At 38.4% G+C, this 22500-nt stretch overlaps 3 protein-coding genes across 3 annotated transcripts in view; all 3 read left to right on the top strand.

Annotated features, from left to right (window-relative positions):
• Positions 1 to 13187, top strand: part of LOC307012754 (leucine-rich repeat and fibronectin type-III domain-containing protein 5-like) — a gene marked incomplete at its 3' end in the record, with an annotated part of 16053 nt that extends 2866 nt beyond the window's left edge. The window contains exon 2 of the mRNA XM_079639770.1: positions 11763 to 13187. Coding sequence (XP_079495896.1) covers positions 11790 to 13187 — 1398 coding nt within the window. The 5' untranslated portion in view covers positions 11763 to 11789. The remainder of the gene's footprint in view (positions 1 to 11762) is intronic.
• The window catches only part of LOC306983387 (uncharacterized protein), a gene marked incomplete at its 3' end in the record, with an annotated part of 471868 nt that overhangs the window by 409730 nt on the left and 39638 nt on the right, over positions 1 to 22500 (top strand). The gene's annotated exons all lie outside the window — the stretch shown is intronic.
• On the top strand, positions 14326 to 18710 carry LOC307012755 (leucine-rich repeat and fibronectin type-III domain-containing protein 5-like). Its single transcript, XM_079639771.1, has one exon. The coding sequence runs from the start codon at positions 16088 to 16090 to the stop codon at positions 17063 to 17065; it is 978 nt and encodes a 325-aa protein (XP_079495897.1). The 5' UTR covers positions 14326 to 16087; the 3' UTR covers positions 17066 to 18710.

The raw sequence follows: 22500 nt of genomic DNA, 5'->3' as shown, positions 1-22500 counted from the left end.
GTTCTTCAACATTGATCATAATAATAAATGTTTCTTGATCATCAAATCATCATATTAGACTGATTTCTGCCTAATATAAAGTCACAATCGCTAGATATAAAGTCACAATTGCGTGATATAAAGTCACAATTGCGTGATATAAAGTCACAATTGCGTGATATAAAGTCACAATTGCGAGATATAAAGTCACAATTGCATGATATAAAGTCACAATTGCGTGATATAAAGTCACAATTGCGTGATACAAAGTCACAATTGCGTGATATAAAGTCACAATTGCGAGATATAAAGTCACAATTGCATGATACAAAGTCACAATTGCGTGATATAAAGTCAGAATTGCGTGATATAAAGTCAGAATTGCGTGATATAAAGTCACAATTGCGTGATATAAAGTCAGAATTGCGTGATATAAAGTCACAATTGCATGATATAAAGTCACAATTGCGAGATATAAAGTCACAATTGCGTGATATAAAGTCACAATTGCGTGATATAAAGTCACAATTGCGTGATATAAAGTCAGAATTGCGAGATATAAAGTCACAATTGCGTGATATAAAGTCACAATTGCGTGATATAAAGTCACAATTGCGTGATATAAAGTCACAATTGCGTGATATAAAGTCACAATTGCGTGATATAAAGTCACAATTGCGAGATATAAAGTCACAATTGCGTGATATAAAGTCAGAATTGCGTGATATAAAGTCACAATTGCGTGATATAAAGTCACAATTGCGTGATATAAAGTCACAATTGCGTGATATAAAGTCACAATTGCGTGATACAAAGTCAGAATTGCGAGATATAAAGTCACAATTGCGTGATATAAAGTCACAATTGCGTGATATAAAGTCACAATTGCGAGATATAAAGTCACAATTGCGAGATATAAAGTCACAATTGCGAGACAAAGTCACAATTGCGAGACAAAGTCACAATTGCGAGATATAAAGTCACAATTGCGAGATATAAAGTCACAATTGCGTGATATAAAGTCAGAATTGCGTGATATAAAGTCACAATTGCGAGATATAAAGTCACAATTGCGTGATATAAAGTCACAATTGCGTGATATAAAGTCACAATTGCGAGATATAAAGTCACAATTGCGAGATATAAAGTCACAATTGCGGGATATAAAGTCAGAATTGCGAGATATAAAGTCAGAATTGCGAGATTTAAAGTCACAATTGCGTGATATAAAGTCACAATTGCGTGATATAAAGTCAGAATTGCGAGATTTAAAGTCAGAATTGCGTGATATAAAGTCACAATTGCGAGATATAAAGTCAGAATTGCGTGATATAAAGTCAGAATTGCGTGATATAAAGTCAGAATTGCATGATATAAAGTCAGAATTGCGAGATTTAAAGTCACAATTGTGTGATATAAAGTCACAATTGCGTGATATAAAGTCAGAATTGCGAGATTTAAAGTCACAATTGCGTGATATAAAGTCACAATTGCGAGATATAAAGTCAGAATTGCGAGACAAAGTCACAATTGCGAGATATAAAGTCACAATTGCGAGATATAAAGTCACAATTGCGAGACAGTCACAATTGCGAGATATAAAGTCACAATTGCGAGACAGTCACAATTGCGTGATATAAAGTCACAATTGCGTGATATAAAGTCGCAATTGCGTGATATAAAGTCACAATTGCGAGATATAAAGTCAGAATTGCGAGACAAAGTCACAATTGCGAGATATAAAGTCACAATTGCGAGATATAAAGTCACAATTGCGAGATATAAAGTCACAATTGCGGGATATAAAGTCAGAATTGCGAGATATAAAGTCAGAATTGCGAGATTTAAAGTCACAATTGCGTGATATAAAGTCACAATTGCGTGATATAAAGTCAGAATTGCGCGATATAAAGTCACAATTGCGTGATATAAAGTCAGAATTGCGAGATACAAAGTCACAATTGCGAGATATAAAGTCAGAATTGTGTGATATAAAGTCGCAATTGCGTGATATAAAGTCAGAATTGCGAGATATAAAGTCACAATTGCGTGATATAAAGTCAGAATTGCGAGATATAGTCACAATTGCGTGATATAAAGTCACAATTGCATGATATAAAGTCAGAATTGCGTGATATAAAGTCACAATTGCGTGATATAAAGTCACAATTGCTAGATATAAAGTCACAATTGCGAGACAAAGTCACAATTGCAAGATATAAAGTCACAATCGCTAGATATAAAGTCACAATTGCGAGACAGTCACAATTGCATGATATAAAGTCACAATTGCGAGATATAAAGTCACAATTGCGTGATATAAAGTCGCAATTGCGTGATATAAAGTCAGAATTGCGTGATATAAAGTCACAATTGCGTGATATAAAGTCACAATTGCGAGACAGTCACAATTGCGTGATATAAAGTCGCAATTGCGTGATATAAAGTCAGAATTGCGTGATATAAAGTCACAATTGCGTGATATAAAGTCACAATTGCGAGACAGTCACAATTGCATGATATAAAGTCACAATTGCGAGACAAAGTCACAATTGCAAGATATAAAGTCACAATCGCTAGATATAAAGTCACAATTGCGAGATATAAAGTCACAATTGCGAGATATAAAGTCACAATTGCGAGATATAAAGTCACAATTGCGTGATATAAAGTCAGAATTGCGAGATATAAAGTCAGAATTGCGAGATTTAAAGTCACAATTGCGTGATATAAAGTCACAATTGCGTGATATAAAGTCAGAATTGCGTGATATAAAGTCACAATTGCGTGATACAAAGTCACAATTGCGAGATATAAAGTCAGAATTGCGTGATATAAAGTCACAATTGCGTGATATAAAGTCACAATTGCGTGTTATAAAGTCACAATTGCGTGATATAAAGTCACAATTGCGTGATATAAAGTCACAATTGCGAGATATAAAGTCACAATTGCGTGATATAAAGTCGCAATTGCGTGATATAAAGTCAGAATTGCGTGATATAGTCACAATTGCGAGATATAAAGTCAGAATTGCGAGATTTAAAGTCACAATTGCGTGATATAAAGTCACAATTGCATGATATAAAGTCAGAATTGCGCGATATAGTCACAATTGCGTGATATAAAGTCACAATTGCGTGATATAAAGTCACAATTGCTAGATATAAAGTCACAATTGCGAGACAAAGTCACAATTGCGAGACAAAGTCACAATTGCGAGATATAAAGTCACAATTGCGAGATATAAAGTCACAATTGCGTGATATAGTCACAATTGCGTGATATAAAGTCACAATTGCGTGATATAAAGTCACAATTGCGTGATATAAAGTCACAATTGCGTGATATAAAGTCACAATTGCGAGATATAAAGTCACAATTGCATGATATAAAGTCACAATTGCGTGATATAAAGTCACAATTGCGTGATATAAAGTCACAATTGCGTGATATAAAGTCACAATTGCGTGATATAAAGTCACAATTGCGGGATATAAAGTCAGAATTGCGTGATACAAAGTCAGAATTGCGAGATATAAAGTCACAATTGCGTGATATAGTCACAATTGCGTGATATAAAGTCACAATTGCGTGATATAAAGTCACAATTGCGTGATATAAAGTCACAATTGCGTGATATAGTCACAATTGCGTGATATAAAGTCACAATTGCGTGATATAAAGTCACAATTGCGTGATATAGTCACAATTGCGTGATATAAAGTCACAATTGCGAGATATAAAGTCACAATTGCGTGATATTAAGTCACAATTGCGTGATATAAAGTCACAATTGCGTGATATAAAGTCACAATTGCGGGATATAAAGTCAGAATTGCGTGATACAAAGTCAGAATTGCGAGATATAAAGTCACAATTGCGTGATATAGTCACAATTGCGTGATATAAAGTCACAATTGCGTGATATAAAGTCACAATTGCGTGATATAAAGTCACAATTGCGTGATATAAAGTCACAATTGCGTGATATAGTCACAATTGCGTGATATAAAGTCACAATTGCGAGATATAAAGTCACAATTGCGTGATATTAAGTCACAATTGCGTGATATAAAGTCACAATTGCGTGATATAAAGTCACAATTGCGGGATATAAAGTCAGAATTGCGTGATACAAAGTCAGAATTGCGAGATATAAAGTCACAATTGCGTGATATAGTCACAATTGCGTGATATAAAGTCACAATTGCGTGATATAAAGTCACAATTGCGTGATATAAAGTCACAATTGCGTGATATAGTCACAATTGCGTGATATAAAGTCACAATTGCGTGATATAAAGTCACAATTGCGTGATATAGTCACAATTGCGTGATATAAAGTCACAATTGCGTGATATAAAGTCACAATTGCGTGATATAAAGTCACAATTGCGTGATATAGTCACAATTGCGTGATATAAAGTCACAATTGCGTGATATAAAGTCACAATTGCGTGATAAAGTCACAATTGCGTGATATAAAGTCACAATTGCGTGATACAAAGTCACAATTGCGAGATATAAAGTCACAATTGCGAGATATAAAGTCACAATTGCGTGATATTAAGTCACAATTGCGTGATATAAAGTCACAATTGCGTGATATAAAGTCACAATTGCGTGATATAAAGTCACAATTGCGAGATATAAAGTCACAATTGCGTGATATAAAGTCACAATTGCGAGATATAAAGTCACAATTGCGTGATATAAAGTCACAATTGCGTGATATAAAGTCACAATTGCGTGATATAAAGTCACAATTGCGTGATATAAAGTCACAATTGCGTGATATAAAGTCACAATTGCGTGATACAAAGTCACAATTGCGAGATATAAAGTCACAATTGCGTGATATAAAGTCAGAATTGCGTGATATAAAGTCACAATAGCGAGATATAAAGTCACAATTGCGTGATATAAAGTCACAATTGCGTGATACAAAGTCAGAATTGCGAGATATAAAGTCACAATTGCGTGATATAAAGTCACAATTGCGTGATATAAAGTCACAATTGCGAGATATAAAGTCACAATTGCGAGATATAAAGTCACAATTGCGAGACAAAGTCACAATTGCGAGACAAAGTCACAATTGCGAGATATAAAGTCACAATTGCGAGATATAAAGTCACAATTGCGTGATATAAAGTCAGAATTGCGTGATATAAAGTCACAATTGCGAGATATAAAGTCACAATTGCGTGATATAAAGTCACAATTGCGTGATATAAAGTCACAATTGCGAGATATAAAGTCACAATTGCGAGATATAAAGTCACAATTGCGGGATAATAAGTCAGAATTGCGAGATATAAAGTCAGAATTGCGAGATTTAAAGTCACAATTGCGTGATATAAAGTCACAATTGCGTGATATAAAGTCAGAATTGCGAGATTTAAAGTCAGAATTGCGTGATATAAAGTCACAATTGCGAGATATAAAGTCAGAATTGCGTGATATAAAGTCAGAATTGCGTGATATAAAGTCAGAATTGCATGATATAAAGTCAGAATTGCGAGATTTAAAGTCACAATTGTGTGATATAAAGTCACAATTGCGTGATATAAAGTCAGAATTGCGAGATTTAAAGTCACAATTGCGTGATATAAAGTCACAATTGCGAGATATAAAGTCAGAATTGCGAGACAAAGTCACAATTGCGAGATATAAAGTCACAATTGCGAGATATAAAGTCACAATTGCGAGACAGTCACAATTGCGAGATATAAAGTCACAATTGCGAGACAGTCACAATTGCGTGATATAAAGTCACAATTGCGTGATATAAAGTCGCAATTGCGTGATATAAAGTCACAATTGCGAGATATAAAGTCAGAATTGCGAGACAAAGTCACAATTGCGAGATATAAAGTCACAATTGCGAGATATAAAGTCACAATTGCGAGATATAAAGTCACAATTGCGGGATATAAAGTCAGAATTGCGAGATATAAAGTCAGAATTGCGAGATTTAAAGTCACAATTGCGTGATATAAAGTCACAATTGCGTGATATAAAGTCAGAATTGCGCGATATAAAGTCACAATTGCGTGATATAAAGTCAGAATTGCGAGATACAAAGTCACAATTGCGAGATATAAAGTCAGAATTGTGTGATATAAAGTCGCAATTGCGTGATATAAAGTCAGAATTGCGAGATATAAAGTCACAATTGCGTGATATAAAGTCAGAATTGCGAGATATAGTCACAATTGCGTGATATAAAGTCACAATTGCATGATATAAAGTCAGAATTGCGTGATATAAAGTCACAATTGCGTGATATAAAGTCAGAATTGCGTGATATAAAGTCACAATTGCGTGATACAAAGTCACAATTGCGAGATATAAAGTCACAATTGCTAGATATAAAGTCACAATTGCGAGACAAAGTCACAATTGCAAGATATAAAGTCACAATCGCTAGATATAAAGTCACAATTGCGAGACAGTCACAATTGCATGATATAAAGTCACAATTGCGAGATATAAAGTCACAATTGCGTGATATAAAGTCGCAATTGCGTGATATAAAGTCAGAATTGCGTGATATAAAGTCACAATTGCGTGATATAAAGTCACAATTGCGAGACAGTCACAATTGCGTGATATAAAGTCGCAATTGCGTGATATAAAGTCAGAATTGCGTGATATAAAGTCACAATTGCGTGATATAAAGTCACAATTGCGAGACAGTCACAATTGCATGATATAAAGTCACAATTGCGAGACAAAGTCACAATTGCAAGATATAAAGTCACAATCGCTAGATATAAAGTCACAATTGCGAGATATAAAGTCACAATTGCGAGATATAAAGTCACAATTGCGAGATATAAAGTCACAATTGCGTGATATAAAGTCAGAATTGCGAGATATAAAGTCAGAATTGCGAGATTTAAAGTCACAATTGCGTGATATAAAGTCACAATTGCGTGATATAAAGTCAGAATTGCGTGATATAAAGTCACAATTGCGTGATACAAAGTCACAATTGCGAGATATAAAGTCAGAATTGCGTGATATAAAGTCACAATTGCGTGATATAAAGTCACAATTGCGTGTTATAAAGTCACAATTGCGTGATATAAAGTCACAATTGCGTGATATAAAGTCAGAATTGCGTGATATAAAGTCACAATTGCGTGATATAAAGTCAGAATTGCGTGATATAAAGTCACAATTGCGTGATACAAAGTCACAATTGCGAGATATAAAGTCAGAATTGCGTGATATAAAGTCACAATTGCGTGATATAAAGTCACAATTGCGTGTTATAAAGTCACAATTGCGTGATATAAAGTCACAATTGCGTGATATAAAGTCAGAATTGCGTGATATAGTCACAATTGCGAGATATAAAGTCAGAATTGCGAGATTTAAAGTCACAATTGCGTGATATAAAGTCACAATTGCATGATATAAAGTCAGAATTGCGCGATATAGTCACAATTGCGTGATATAAAGTCACAATTGCGTGATATAAAGTCACAATTGCTAGATATAAAGTCACAATTGCGAGACAAAGTCACAATTGCGAGACAAAGTCACAATTGCGAGATATAAAGTCACAATTGCGAGATATAAAGTCACAATTGCGTGATATAGTCACAATTGCGTGATATAAAGTCACAATTGCGTGATATAAAGTCACAATTGCGTGATATAAAGTCACAATTGCGTGATATAAAGTCACAATTGCGAGATATAAAGTCACAATTGCATGATATAAAGTCACAATTGCGTGATATAAAGTCACAATTGCGTGATATAAAGTCACAATTGCGTGATATAAAGTCACAATTGCGTGATATAAAGTCACAATTGCGGGATATAAAGTCAGAATTGCGTGATACAAAGTCAGAATTGCGAGATATAAAGTCACAATTGCGTGATATAGTCACAATTGCGTGATATAAAGTCACAATTGCGTGATATAAAGTCACAATTGCGTGATATAGTCACAATTGCGTGATATAAAGTCACAATTGCGTGATATAAAGTCACAATTGCGTGATATAGTCACAATTGCGTGATATAAAGTCACAATTGCGAGATATAAAGTCACAATTGCGTGATATTAAGTCACAATTGCGTGATATAAAGTCACAATTGCGTGATATAAAGTCACAATTGCGGGATATAAAGTCAGAATTGCGTGATACAAAGTCAGAATTGCGAGATATAAAGTCACAATTGCGTGATATAGTCACAATTGCGTGATATAAAGTCACAATTGCGTGATATAAAGTCACAATTGCGTGATATAAAGTCACAATTGCGTGATATAAAGTCACAATTGCGTGATATAGTCACAATTGCGTGATATAAAGTCACAATTGCGAGATATAAAGTCACAATTGCGTGATATTAAGTCACAATTGCGTGATATAAAGTCACAATTGCGTGATATAAAGTCACAATTGCGGGATATAAAGTCAGAATTGCGTGATACAAAGTCAGAATTGCGAGATATAAAGTCACAATTGCGTGATATAGTCACAATTGCGTGATATAAAGTCACAATTGCGTGATATAAAGTCACAATTGCGTGATATAAAGTCACAATTGCGTGATATAGTCACAATTGCGTGATATAAAGTCACAATTGCGTGATATAAAGTCACAATTGCGTGATATAGTCACAATTGCGTGATATAAAGTCACAATTGCGTGATATAAAGTCACAATTGCGTGATATAAAGTCACAATTGCGTGATATAGTCACAATTGCGTGATATAAAGTCACAATTGCGTGATATAAAGTCACAATTGCGTGATAAAGTCACAATTGCGTGATATAAAGTCACAATTGCGTGATACAAAGTCACAATTGCGAGATATAAAGTCACAATTGCGAGATATAAAGTCACAATTGCGTGATATTAAGTCACAATTGCGTGATATAAAGTTACAATTGCGTGATATAAAGTCACAATTGCGTGATATAAAGTCACAATTGCGAGATATAAAGTCACAATTGCGTGATATAAAGTCACAATTGCGAGATATAAAGTCACAATTGCGTGATATAAAGTCACAATTGCGTGATATAAAGTCACAATTGCGTGATATAAAGTCACAATTGCGTGATATAAAGTCACAATTGCGTGATATAAAGTCACAATTGCGTGATACAAAGTCACAATTGCGAGATATAAAGTCACAATTGCGTGATATAAAGTCAGAATTGCGTGATATAAAGTCACAATAGCGAGATATAAAGTCACAATTGCGTGATATAAAGTCACAATTGCGAGATATAAAGTCACAATTGCGTGATATAAAGTCACAATTGCGAGATATAAAGTCACAATTGCGTGATATAAAGTCACAATTGCGAGATATAAAGTCACAATTGCATGATATAAAGTCACAATTGCGTGATATAAAGTCACAATTGCGTGATATAAAGTCACAATTGCGCGATATAAAGTCACAATTGCGCGATATAAAGTCACAATTGCGCGATATAAAGTCAGAATGATCTTTTAAATGTCTTATTCTGTGGCTGAATCAAGTTTCCATACTTAACGTTCACATAAGCAAGCAAAAACATTTTTTTTTAAACATTTAAAAATCTGGAAGTATTGAACGTTCAAATAACATTGAGAAATAATGAATGGGACAGGCTTAGTTATCCGAGACCGGATAATACAATTAAACACTCCCCAATTAAACATTCATGATCTTTGCAAAGAACCATTCTAATCAAAACCGAAATGTTATATCTTGTCAAGGACTTTAGAGTCATTCAGAGAATATGTTTCTCATCCTGTGCATGTTAATGAGTAACACGAGGAACTATGAAGAGCGAGCGAATCAATGACGGGTCTGCATCTGTGCGGATGCTTTTGTCTTTAGAGACATCAGAATAATTCTGCCGAGTCTTTAATCTCACGAACACACAGATGAAAGCGCTCATCATCATATCAGGAACAGCGTGAGCTTTAGCATGAGTGTCCCCGACCGCTTCAGACGTGATGTCTGTGAGAAACATGAGGTAAAGATAGCAGAAAAACGTTAAAAGGAAGATAAAGGAAATACTTCAATGCAAGACTGAAAAATAAATAATATTCACTCTGAATTATTTACTAAGAACACATCGAATTAAAAAATAATGGTTTGAAGCACAAAACCTTTTTTTTTTTTTTTTTTTTTTTACAAAACATACTCTAAATCATTTTGTATAGTGTACACTACCATACAGAAGTTTAATTTGAATTGTTTTAATGTTTCTGCAAGAGTCTCTTCTGCTCACCGAAGCTGCATTCATATGATCAAAAATACAGTAAAACTGTGAAGTATTATTATAATGTAAATCATCTGTTGTCTATGTGAATATACAGTAAAGTGTAATTTATTCCTGTGATCAAAGCTGAGTTTATCATCATTACTCCAGTCTTCAGTCATCTTCATTTATACAGCGCTGTTAAAGGATAATTCCGGTATTTAACACCTTGAGTCTATATTGTAGTTTGTTTTGGATGAACAAGAGTGGTGGACAACATTTTTTTGACAATGGTTCCTCTCTCGAGTTTTTGACTATAATAGAATTGGCCATGGACCCATTTAACATTGGAGTCAATGGCCATGTCCGAACATGTCATTAAAACAGCCAATAATGTTCGTTTACAAAACTGTTAAACTCACCGAGTGGTTAGTGGTGTTCGTTGATGATCCAGAAACAAAAAGTGTTGCGAAATACAGTTTCTGTCGTGTTTTATTCGTCATTTTGTAAAATCCCATTGACTTCTGTTGAAGGACTGAGTGCTGGTTAATATAAATGCGCTACCGGTAACGGAGAGGGGGCTGTTTACATTTGGTCGATGTCGTCTTTTCGCTCGCTTCCGTTTCTCATAAGGCGAGCGAGCAGAGCAACTGTGCTCGGGAGAGTAAGCCAAATAAACAAACTAAACCTTGGAAATACTGAAAGACGTGACCACTGACCAGTGCAATATGAAGTTGAACTCGACTGTGACCGCGAGTGTCCCGCGAGACATAAACATCGGTTATCGCCATCCAGTGGTCGGGAGTGTGCTAACGCTTCAGATTCAAATATTGAGCGGAAGTTACACGGTTGTGAAGTGTCTGAGAAAATAGTTCCACTATAGTAAAATAAACGGATTGGAATCATATATTGCGACGATATATTGTTTATAATCATCAACGAATATCACTAACCACTCGGTGAGTTTAACAGTTTTGTAAACGAACATTATTGGCTGTTTTAATGACATTTTCGGACATGCCCATTGACTCCAATGTTAAATGGGTCCATGGCCAATTCTATTATAGTCAAAAACTCGAGAGAGGAACCATTGTCAAAGAAATGTTGTCCACCACTCTTGTTCATCCAAAACAAACTACAATATAGACTCAAGGGGTTAAATACCGGAATTATCCTTTAACAATGTAGATTGTTTCAACTTTCCAGAGATAATCGTATAATTTAAGGTAACAGATTGTTTTGGCTTTATAGCGGTTCTTGAATAATGTTACTTTCCAGCTAAAGTTAGTTTTGATTGGAACTTTCAGTGTCACATGATCCTCCAGAAATCAGTATAATATGATGATCTGATGATTTATGATTATTATCAGTGTTGAAAACAGTAGATTTGTCAATGCTTTTTATTTTTCAGGATTCTTTAGTGAATAGAAAGTTATTTATTTGAAAAGGAGTCTTTAGTCACATTATAAATGTCTTTACTGTCACAGTTGAATGTGTCCTTGCTGATTAAAGTATTGATTCTCTCCCGCTTGCTCCCCCACAGGGTGTGTAACCGATCCCAGCGACCCAGATGGAGATGCTACTCGTTTATTTGATGGTTGTTGTTGTAATGGCGTTGAAAGCCCAGAAGATCCAAGTGTGTCCCAAGCGTTGCATCTGCCAGATTCTGTCCCCCAACCTGGCAACCCTGTGTGATAAAAAGGGCCTGTTGTTCGTCCCTCCGAACATCGACCGGCGCACCGTCGAGCTCCGGCTGGGGGACAACTTCATCACGGGAATCAAGCGCAAGGACTTCGCCAACATGACCAAACTGGTGGACCTGACGCTCTCGAGGAACACGATCGGCTCCGTCACGCCTCACGCGTTCAACGACCTCGAGAACCTGCGCGCGCTCCACCTGGACAGCAACCGCTTGACGCATATAACGAACGACACGTTCAGCGGCATGTCGAAGCTCCACCATCTGAACCTCAATAATAACCAGCTCACACACATCCACATAGGAGCGTTTAACGACCTCCTGGCCCTCGAAGAGCTCGATTTGTCCTACAACAACTTGGAAAGCGCGCCTTGGATCGCCATCCAGCTCATGACTAGCTTGCACACTTTAAACATGGATCATAACATGATCAACTACATCCCCGAGGGAACGTTCTCCGGGCTTCAGAAGCTCAAGCGGCTGGACGTCACGTCTAATAAGCTGCACAAGCTCCCGCCCGACCCGGTTTTCCAGCGCGCAGGAGTTCTCGCTACATCCGGCGCTCTGGGTCCGTCATCGTTCGCGCTGAGTTTCGGAGGAAACCCGCTGCATTGTAACTGCGAGTTGCTGTGGCTTCGACGGCTACGGCGCGAGGACGATCTTGAGACGTGCGCGGCGCCACAACATCTCGCCGGACGCTACTTCTGGACCGTCTCCGAGGAGGAGTTCTTGTGCGAGCCGCCGCTAATCACTCGACACTCGCAAGAAACCCGCGCGCTTGAAGGCCAGCAGGTTTCTCTGCGATGCAAAGCCCGCGGCGACCCGGATCCCGTCATACACTGGATCGCGCCCGACGGGAGGCTAGTGTTCAACTCCAGTCGGACCGTCGTCCACGCCGACGGGACGCTGGATATTCTGATCAGCACGGTGAAGGACTCGGGATCTTTTACTTGTGTCGCATCAAACCCGTCTGGGGAGGCTCAGCAAACCGTGTATCTGACCATCACCAAACTCCCGCATTTCTCCAACGACACCAGCTTGGTCCAGGAGCCAGACCCGGGGTCCTCCGACATCGCCACTTCTGCCAAGACCGACGCCGGCTCTGCAGTCGGCAACACTAAAGGAGGCCCGGAGAAGAGAGTCCTGATCTCGGAGATCACCGCCTCTTCGGCTCTGGTGAAGTTCAACTTTCAGCGGAATATCCCCGGCATTCGGATGTTCCAGGTCCAGTACAACGGCACTTACGACGACTCGCTAGTGTACAGGTGAGACTCTTGCTGTACACACACCTGAGACACTGCATGCACAACTAGTGATCCATGCACTGGTCAGTTTTGAGTTTTGCTTTTATAAACATCACTTTATCTATTTCCATCGCACTGCATATCTCTAACAGTTTGTATCTCCACTTCAGCATCACGTATACACACCAACATTTACAGGTTTATTCACATCTATATTCTGAGAGATTTTACTGAGGGGTTTGTTTATATATCATTCACCTCATATTTATTTAACATTTTATTCCTAAAATCATGGCTAATATGTATTTTTACAGTCAGTTGACAGTATTTTCTGATTTATGGAGTGATAAAAAGAGAAATCTCAAATCCCCTCTATAAAAACCTTTAACTCGAATATGTCAACAAAATCAAACAAGAATTTTGAACCTGGCATTATTCACTGTTCAGATTTATGTTCTGGAACTTGGTGCATATTTAATTAGATAATGCCTCATTTGCATATTTAAACATAACATTTTAGAAAACTTGTAATACAAAAAACTTTGCGATTCTAAATGCATTGAATTAACTGAGATAGTAGAAATATATTTATTAGTTTTTTTTTTTAAATTCTATTCACCTGTATTTATATATTTGCATCTGTTATTTCCATCGCACTGCATATCTCTAACAGTTTCTATCTCCACTTCAGCATCACTTACACACACCAACATTTACAGGTTTATTCACATCTATATTCTGAAGGATTTTACTGAGGGGTTTGTTTATATATCATTCACCTCATATTTATTTAACATTTTATTCCTAAAATCATGGCGAATATGTATTTTTACAGTCAGTTGACAGTATTTTCTGATTTATGGAGTGATAAAAAGAGAAATCCCAAATCCCCTCTATAAAAACCTTTAACTCTATCGTGTCAACAAAGTCAAACAAGAATTTTGAACCTGGCTTTATTCACTGTTCAGATTTATGTTCTGGAACTTGGTGCATATTTAATTAGATAATGCCTCATTTGCATATTTAAACATAACATTTCAGAAAACTTGCAATACCAAATATTTTGCAATTCTAAATGCATTGAATCAATTAAATAAGGAGAGAGATATCTATTAGTCAAGTCAAGTCACATTTATTTATACAGCGATGTTTACAACACAGAGTTCACAGCAGCTTTACAGAGATAACAGGAAATACTGCAGCAAAGTGTGTTTCCAGAAGAGAATAGCGCCACAGTCCGGCTTACGCAAGTTCAGTGATGCTTCATTTCTGCTGTAAAAAAGTTATTAATTTAGTTCATTTATATATATAGCGGCTCTGGAGAGAACCGTGATGTCATCGTCCAGCTCAGCTCTCGTATAATGCTGTCAGTGCAGGAGATCAATAATATTGTTGAATATTAAATGTTGATTATTAAATGTCCCCAACTGAGCAAGCCAAAAGCCAAAGGCGACAGTGGCAAGAAACCAAAACTCCATTAGTTGAATGTTTTATTCACCTGTCCTTAAATAATGCAGCGCCCCGAGAGCTGTGCATATAGAGTCTGAGCTGCTAAAACTTCTTTACATAACGTCCATAATCAGCCTGAGTCACGGACGACATGTTCGGTGAAGCCGTGCTGGAGGACGGCGGCGGTGTGGCCGCGCGGGGCCTCGGCGGGTCATGGCGGAGATGTGGCGCTGGGTTTGGGAACGAGAGATGCTGGCGCTGGGTTTGGGAACGAGAGATGCTGGCGCTTCATGACTATACTCTGCTGGCCTGCGGATGCGCTTCACTCGATCTCCCTCAGAGGAGGACGGCTGCGAGCGGCTTATATAAAGCTGTGCTCCAGTAATGTTCCTCACAGCTCATTCACACACAGAACGCACTAACACACAATGCAATGTTTCCTCAAAGCTAAAGCGCGACCAGTGATTTCCCGAATTAATGAGTTGATTTGTTTTAATGATTCAAATACGTTCAGCGGGATGAGTGCAGTCCCACCAACTCCTGATGCAATGACTCTGTAAAGCTGTTCTTTTGCTCATGTAAACCATTTACTGTTGTGGTTACTGCGTTTGGTTAGCATGTTGGTAAAGATACACATTATTAGTTTTGTCTGTCGTACTTTCCTATAATTATTTAATTTATAGTTAAATCCCATCATTGGACTGTATTTATGCTGCCGCTAGAAAGATTAGGTGTGCTGACAGACTTTTTATGGAAGTTATCCAACTAAAGTGTTCAAATGATGAGCAACTGTGTAAAAAAGTTATTAATTTAGTTCATTTATATATATATAGCGGCTCTGGAGAAACTGTTTATCATTCTTCAAACATTATGGGATTTTACTTTTGAATGTTTCTGAACTTTCGGACAGAACGTTTAAAAAAAGCGTAAAAAAGTTTAATTTAGATGACCATCAAACTAAAGCACTTCAGAAAAAAGTTCCATGACCGATGTATAAATAATGTTTACATTACTAAAGACCAGATAACTTTACGTTCTATTAATGTTACTGGAAGAACGTTTGTTCAGAACCTAAATAAATCAAATTATCAAAATCAAAACTCAAATGATAATTCAAATGGTTTTGTTGGACATGACATTGATTTATCATTGATCTTCCTCTTGATTTCTTCCTCAAAAGCGCTAAAATAATTATTCCAATCAATCAATCCCACAGAAGATCATGTGACGAACAGCGCATTGATTCTGTTGTCAAGTTGTTTCCAAATGACGAACTATACACTCCACCGTCTAGTAGTGTAATTTATACGGTTATTTTGTCATTCAATGCCGTTCTTCGCTTAATTAACTGCGTCATTGAGTATTTAAAGTGCACTTTTTCTTTCTGGAATTTTCACTACCGTTTATACTAATGGTGCACGAGTTGTGACGACCTTCAGCGTTCAACTAGCTTAGCACTTTGGCTAGTTGTAGCCGATGTCTGTTGACTGCTGTCTCTCTCTCCGCAGAATGATTCCTCCGACCAGTAAAAGCATCACGGTCAACAATCTGGCGGCCGGCACGATGTACGACCTCTGCGTTCTGGCGATCTACGACGACGCCATGACCACGCTAACGGCCACGCGCGTGGTGGGCTGCGTTCACTTCTCCACGGAGCCGCAGTACATGCGCTGTCACTTCATGCAGTCGCAGTTCCTCGGCGGCACCATCGTGGTGATCATCGGCGGCGTCATCGTAGCATCAGTCCTGGCGTTCATCATCTTCCTCATCGCGCGCTACCGCGTGTGCCAGCCCGACGGCGCGGATAAAGGAGTGGAGCTAGGCGACATGCGCTCACAGTCTCAGGTTTGCGGCGTCATCAAGTCCATGTCTAAGCAGATTCTGGGTCCGGATGCGTGTCGGAAAGTGTCGCCGGAGTCGGAATCCATCCCGGCCAAACCGTCGAATTGCACCGTTAGCACATCCGCGGCTAGCCATAGCTGGCATCCGGCGTCCCCGAGTCCGTTGCGTTCGGTGCGCGACACGCAAATCAACATAGAGGCGCCGGACAACTCCAACAAGAACAACTCGGCTAAGGTTCATCATGCGGCCGTACGCGCGTACTCGACCATGGAGACGCCGGACAACCCCAACCAGAACAACTCGGCTAAGGTTCTGCCCGCGGTGCGCGCGTACTCGACCATGGTGACGCCGGCGTCCCGAAGAGCGAAGCTCCAGAACCTGCACCAGTACAAGACGGTGCCGGTGGGATGTGTTCGGGTTAGCCGACGTCACTCCCTCAGCGTAGAGACATATAAACACCCGTACGCGGGTCTGAAGCCTCCGCCCGCGAGCCTGAGCCGCTCCAAGCGCAGTTTATCCGTGAGCGGGGGGGATATTCCCAAGATGGCCGCCGGCGAGAGACCGAGATCGGCTCTGACCCAGTCGGAGTGGGTTCTGGAAAGCACATTATAATGGAGGATTTTGCACTTCACTGCTGTGGTCCAGGGACACCGTGTGTGTGTGTGTGTGTGTGTGTGTTACACTGCAGATCTGTCTCGTGTCTCTCAGCACAATATCTAAACGTTCTTACATCAAGATATTTAGTGGAGAAGAAGCAAAACGACTGACAAATCCATCAAAACTAAGTGAGTTTGAGTTTAAAACAAGTGCATTAATTTTAAAAAAGCTACACATTGGTCCATAGTGCACAGAACATGTCCTGGTGAACAGACTTCAGTTTGGTCTCATTTTAAAGAAGATTGGGAGATTGTTGTTGAAGTAAAAAAAAAAAAAGGTTTAAAAAGTAAGACCAAAAGCTATACAGGTTTAAAGTTCTGAAAATGATTTATGAACATTATTTTATGTAAAATGTATATTTTATGAAACATGTTGAACTCTAAAACTGCTATAAAGTCAAAGCCGTAAATCTAAACAAGTCGTGTTCCAAAGTTAAATATCTAAACGTTCTTAAATCAAGATATTTAGTGGAGAAAAAGCAAAACGACTGACAAATCCATTCAAATGAAGTGAGTTTGATCTTACATTAAGAACAAATATCTGCCAATGGGGTCCGTGAAATCATTTTAATTCAGAGAAAGTTATTTTTCTGACCCCATTGGCAGATATTTGTTCTTCTTTTAAGCAGATTCCCATAATTTTTTTAAAGCGGTGGTTGATTCTGATTTGACTTTTCTAACTGTAGTTAGTGTGTAATGTTGTGTTTGATCATAAACAACATCTGCAAAGTTTCAACGCTCAAAGTTCAAAGGAGATATTTGCTTTTACAGAAATAGTTTTTTAAGGACTACAACAAACTGCTGGCAGGAACTACACGACATTCCTCCCGGGTTAGTGACATCACCAACCCTAGAATTTACATAAACTTTAAACATAAAACATAAAATTATAGATTATCATGACAGAATATGCTAATCAGTGACTAGAAGATCATTGACACATAAGCTTCATAAATACACCAACTAACTAAGCTCTTGAAGCTCCGCCCCCAGTGCCGGGAGCAGCGGCTCATTTGCATTTAAAGGGACAGACACACAACGGTGTGTTTCTCAAACCCTCAAAAGGTGACACTTTAACATGCGATATAAAAATATCTGTGGGGTATTTTGAGCTAAAACTTCACACACACACACACACACACACACACACACTCACACACACACACACTCTGGGGACATCAGAGACTTATTTCACATCTTGTGTTCTTCTCCAGTAAATGCGTCCTGATGTAAGAACGGTCAGATGTGTGTTCTGGAAACCGAGACAGAAACTGAGGAAGATCGAGACGTTTAGCGGTGTGTTCTCAGACAGTCGCTATCAGACTTTAGGATCGGACACAGACGAAAGTACAATGGACAAGCCGATGTTTTTTAAAGCACAAATTAAATTCCTGCATATAGTAAAATAATACTATGACTTGTATATTTCTTTGTTTTATGGAATAATACGGACACTGCATACAAACATGTTACGTTGTGTAAAATAAAATGTGAAAATGATTCATGTGTTCATGTGACATTTATATGTTAATTGTGACTTAATGCGTCATGCTTTCGATATTAATTAGTTTTAGTACATTTTCTGCTGAAATGTTTTAATATTGGTGATTGTGAGATGATGCCTCACGTTTGGCTTGTGTTCCCATTAAGTTATGAAAACGTTATTTCTGAATGTTTAATATATTTTTTTCTTGATTATTGTTAACTTTTGCGAACATACACCATTTCACACCAAGTACAATAACTATAACTATATTAGTGTCAACGCCAATACATGATATCGACCTGTTTATAAGCGCTGCAGTTTGTCGCCTGTCTCTTTAAAGCAGGGTGGATTCTGATTGGCTGTCAGTGATCGTCATCAGCTGGAACAAAATCGTTCTGAAAGTGATTCCATCGAATCTTTTAAATTGAGAACGATTTTTAAAACTATATCTTTAGAGTTGACGTCGTTACGGGCCTTTTATTGAACATTGCAGAACAACATGACTTTTAAAAGTTCTCTGGTCCTCAAATAACGGGTTAATACGCAAGTCAACGAAACCTCCATGAACACTGTAATAATAACCATTATGTGCTCGCGGTTTGAGAACATAAAACACCAGAAGAACGTTTGTTCAGAACTTTTGAGAGAATGTTCAGTGTTAGCTAGAAATGGCTTTCACGATCCGCTGCACAGTTTCCCCATCTGATATTTAAAAGGAAATGCCAACAAATCTCACTGCAAAATGGCACTTCGGATCAAACGCTCTTCTAGGGGCGAAGAATAGTTGCCAACTCTCGCGAGACAAATAAGCAACTGAAGCTTCAAAAACAAGCCCAAAACACGCCCAATATTATTATATTATTTAACTTTCAGCATTATCATTTATTATTTATTACCGATAAATGAGCCTGCAACAACTCCTTTATTACAAAAGGATGAACAGATTAGGAAAAAAAGGATTAAAAAAAAAATCAGCGAACTGCAACAAAGCGGAGGGCACGCACTAACTTATCCTCATCTCCGATCACCTGTGAGGCTGACCTATCCAGTCTTTAAGTTGTTTATCCTTTTCCCAGTCTTTGTTGTACTTTTTGCCATGCTTGGACCACTTCGTTGGAGGCATATTTTGTAGAAATTGAAATGTTTGTATTTATTTACGTCTATCATAGCTTACACAGCGTTGCGCGCGCCTGCACGTTGAACGTGATTTTTCCTCCAATGAGGGGGATAAGGGGGCGGATTCGGCGGAATGTTTTGACGAATTATGCCACAGCACTTATATTATTGCACTGATTGGCTATAGCTATAAGCAGACAGTGTCAATCATTGTATTGGAGATTGTGAAAACGGCAACCGTGACCATAGATGTAAAGAAAACTAAGTTGCTTGTCAGATTTTCCTAACAAGCAACCATATTTTTTTAATAAGCCCAAAAAAACGCAACCCGCAACCCGTGCTGTTTTAACGCGACTTACTAATAAAAAAAGCCCAAAGTCGCTTATTATAAGCGGACTTGGCAACTATCTCGCAGAGAACGCCTGCAGCACTGCATGCTGGGTAATTATTTTTAGAAGTGTTAATCCCAGCGTTCCTCGGGAGTCTGAGCGGCCAGATCCTGTGTTCGTTCAAAGAGACGTGGAGAATGCGATGAAGACGAGTTTCAGTCAAGCGATGATGTCGACACTGAAGGCTAAAGACGAGTGTGTGTGTGTGTGTGTGTGTGTGTGTGTGTGTGTGTGTGTGTGTGTGTGTGTGTGTGTGAGAAGCATCGCTCGTGGATGAGTTAGGATGATGAGCTCGTTAAGACGAGCCCGCGATGGCGATTATGACTCATTAACGCGCCCATCAGCTCTTCTCCATCATTATCGATATTAATAATGCGATTGAGTCCTGAAGGTTCTCATCAGTAACAGATGATCTTCAATATCAACAGAGGAGCTTCCATTTAATATAATGTTTTTAAAAGAAAATATGGAATTGCCTTAAATGCATTTTACCATGTAGGACAAAATGTGTATGACTTATATGTGAGATTAATTGATTTGCATAAACTCCCGTTTCAGCTCATCCATTGGCTTACGTGAAGTGACTACACTATTTTTGGATATTTTGGAAGATTATTGGATGGTTTTATAAGAAAATACCATTTCAGTTACTACTACAAAATGTAATGTTTGATTTAATACGTTCCTTGCTGTTAATTTTTAATTGCTTGCGAATTTTACAAGCAACTTCTCAGTGAAAATACTTTTTTTTTTCATCGTTGTATCCCTTAAACTCATCTTTTATCACCAAAATTACATATTTAAAAGTTTTTCTTCATGCCTTAAAATATCTTGAATGTAACTCGACACTCTTGCCTCATTTAGTATGCGCGGTTCTATGAATATGCAAATGAGCCCCGCCTCCACTCACTCACTCAGAGATCCACTGGTTGACGATCACACGTTGATCTGATTGGTTACAAGGTAGTTTGTGACGTCAGAAACACCAGCGTATAATTATAAGTCATACAAACTATTATAAATCATTATATGTGTGAGTTGATCAGTGTGTTGTAGTTTAATACCTGTGCTGTGACATAGTTTCTAAATGTATTTGTCTGTAAATCAGGCCCAGATCCTGGAAGCACATGGGCATTTCAACCAAAATGTTTTTTTTGATTTCCAGAGCAGTTTATATGATTTTTAATAAAGTGCGAGCCGAGGGAAGCTATCTTTAATGTTTACTCTGAGGCTTCATCATCAGACTCTGCATTATTAACGAGGCGATTAACGGCTGATTGCACACACATCTCCAGAACACTCATACCTGTGCAGATATTATAAACACACAATTATCATATGCGCAGAAGCAATTCCAAGCGTGTGCATTATTAATGGAGGCAAATGTGGTTTGAACGAACATCCTCGTTAATATAGAATGCGATTAGTGGCGGTGAATACAGAGAGAGACACACACACACACACACACACATACACACTCATATTCACACACACACACACACGCACACACTCATATTCACACACACTCACACAGAGAGAGAGACACACACACACACACACACTCATATTCACACACACACTCATATTCACACACACACACACACACGCACCCACACTCATATTCACTCACACACACACAGAGAGAGAGACACACACACACGCACACACTCATATTCACACACACACACACTCATATTACCACACACACACACACTCATATTCACACACACACAGAGAGAGAGACACACACACACAGGAAGATAAACGCTAAACTTCACTGTTCTGAACTGACTTCTGACTGTTAGCATAAAGTGTGTGTGTGTGAATATGAGTGTGTGCGAGTGTGTGTGTGTGTGAATATGAGTGTGTGCGAGTGTGAGTGTGTGAATATGAGTGTGTGCGTGTGTGTGAGTGAATATGAGTGTGTGCGTGTGTGAGTGTGTGAATATGAGTGTGTGCGTGTGTGTGAGTGAATATGAGTGTGTGCGTGTGTGTGTGAATATGAGTGTGTGTGTGTGCGTGCGTGTGAGTGAATATGAGTGTGTGCGTGCGTGTGTGTGAGTGAATATGAGTGTGTGTGTGTGTGTGAATATGAGTGTGTGTGTGTGTGTGAATATGAGTGTGTGCGTGTGTGTGAATATGAGTGTGTGTGTGTGTGTGTGTGAATATGAGTGTGTGTGTGTGAGTGTGTGTGTGTGTGTGTGTGTGAATATGAGTGTGTGCGTGTGTGTGTGTGTGTTGATCTGATGAAGGCCTTTGACTTCGTCTGCAGGTCCGGCCTCTTTACCAAACTCCTGAAAATCACACTAGTTGTCATGTTGGCATGAAGGCAGCACTGCAGTTAGACGCTCTCGCTCACGGAGTTTCCCATGTTCTGTGGCGTGGAGCAGGGCTGTGCGC

The sequence above is a fragment of the Phoxinus phoxinus genome (assembly GCF_949152265.1).
Source record: "Phoxinus phoxinus genome assembly, chromosome: 16".
Taxonomy (NCBI): domain Eukaryota; kingdom Metazoa; phylum Chordata; class Actinopteri; order Cypriniformes; family Leuciscidae; genus Phoxinus; species Phoxinus phoxinus.
The sequence above is the reverse complement of the archived record's forward strand: the minus strand, read 5'-3'. Positions and strand labels throughout refer to the sequence as shown.

Excerpts from the sequence above, each read along its gene's own strand:
- LOC307012755 (XM_079639771.1), top strand. The coding sequence starts at position 16,088 with ATGTCTGTTGACTGCTGTCTCTCTCTCCGCAGAATGATTCCTCCGACC.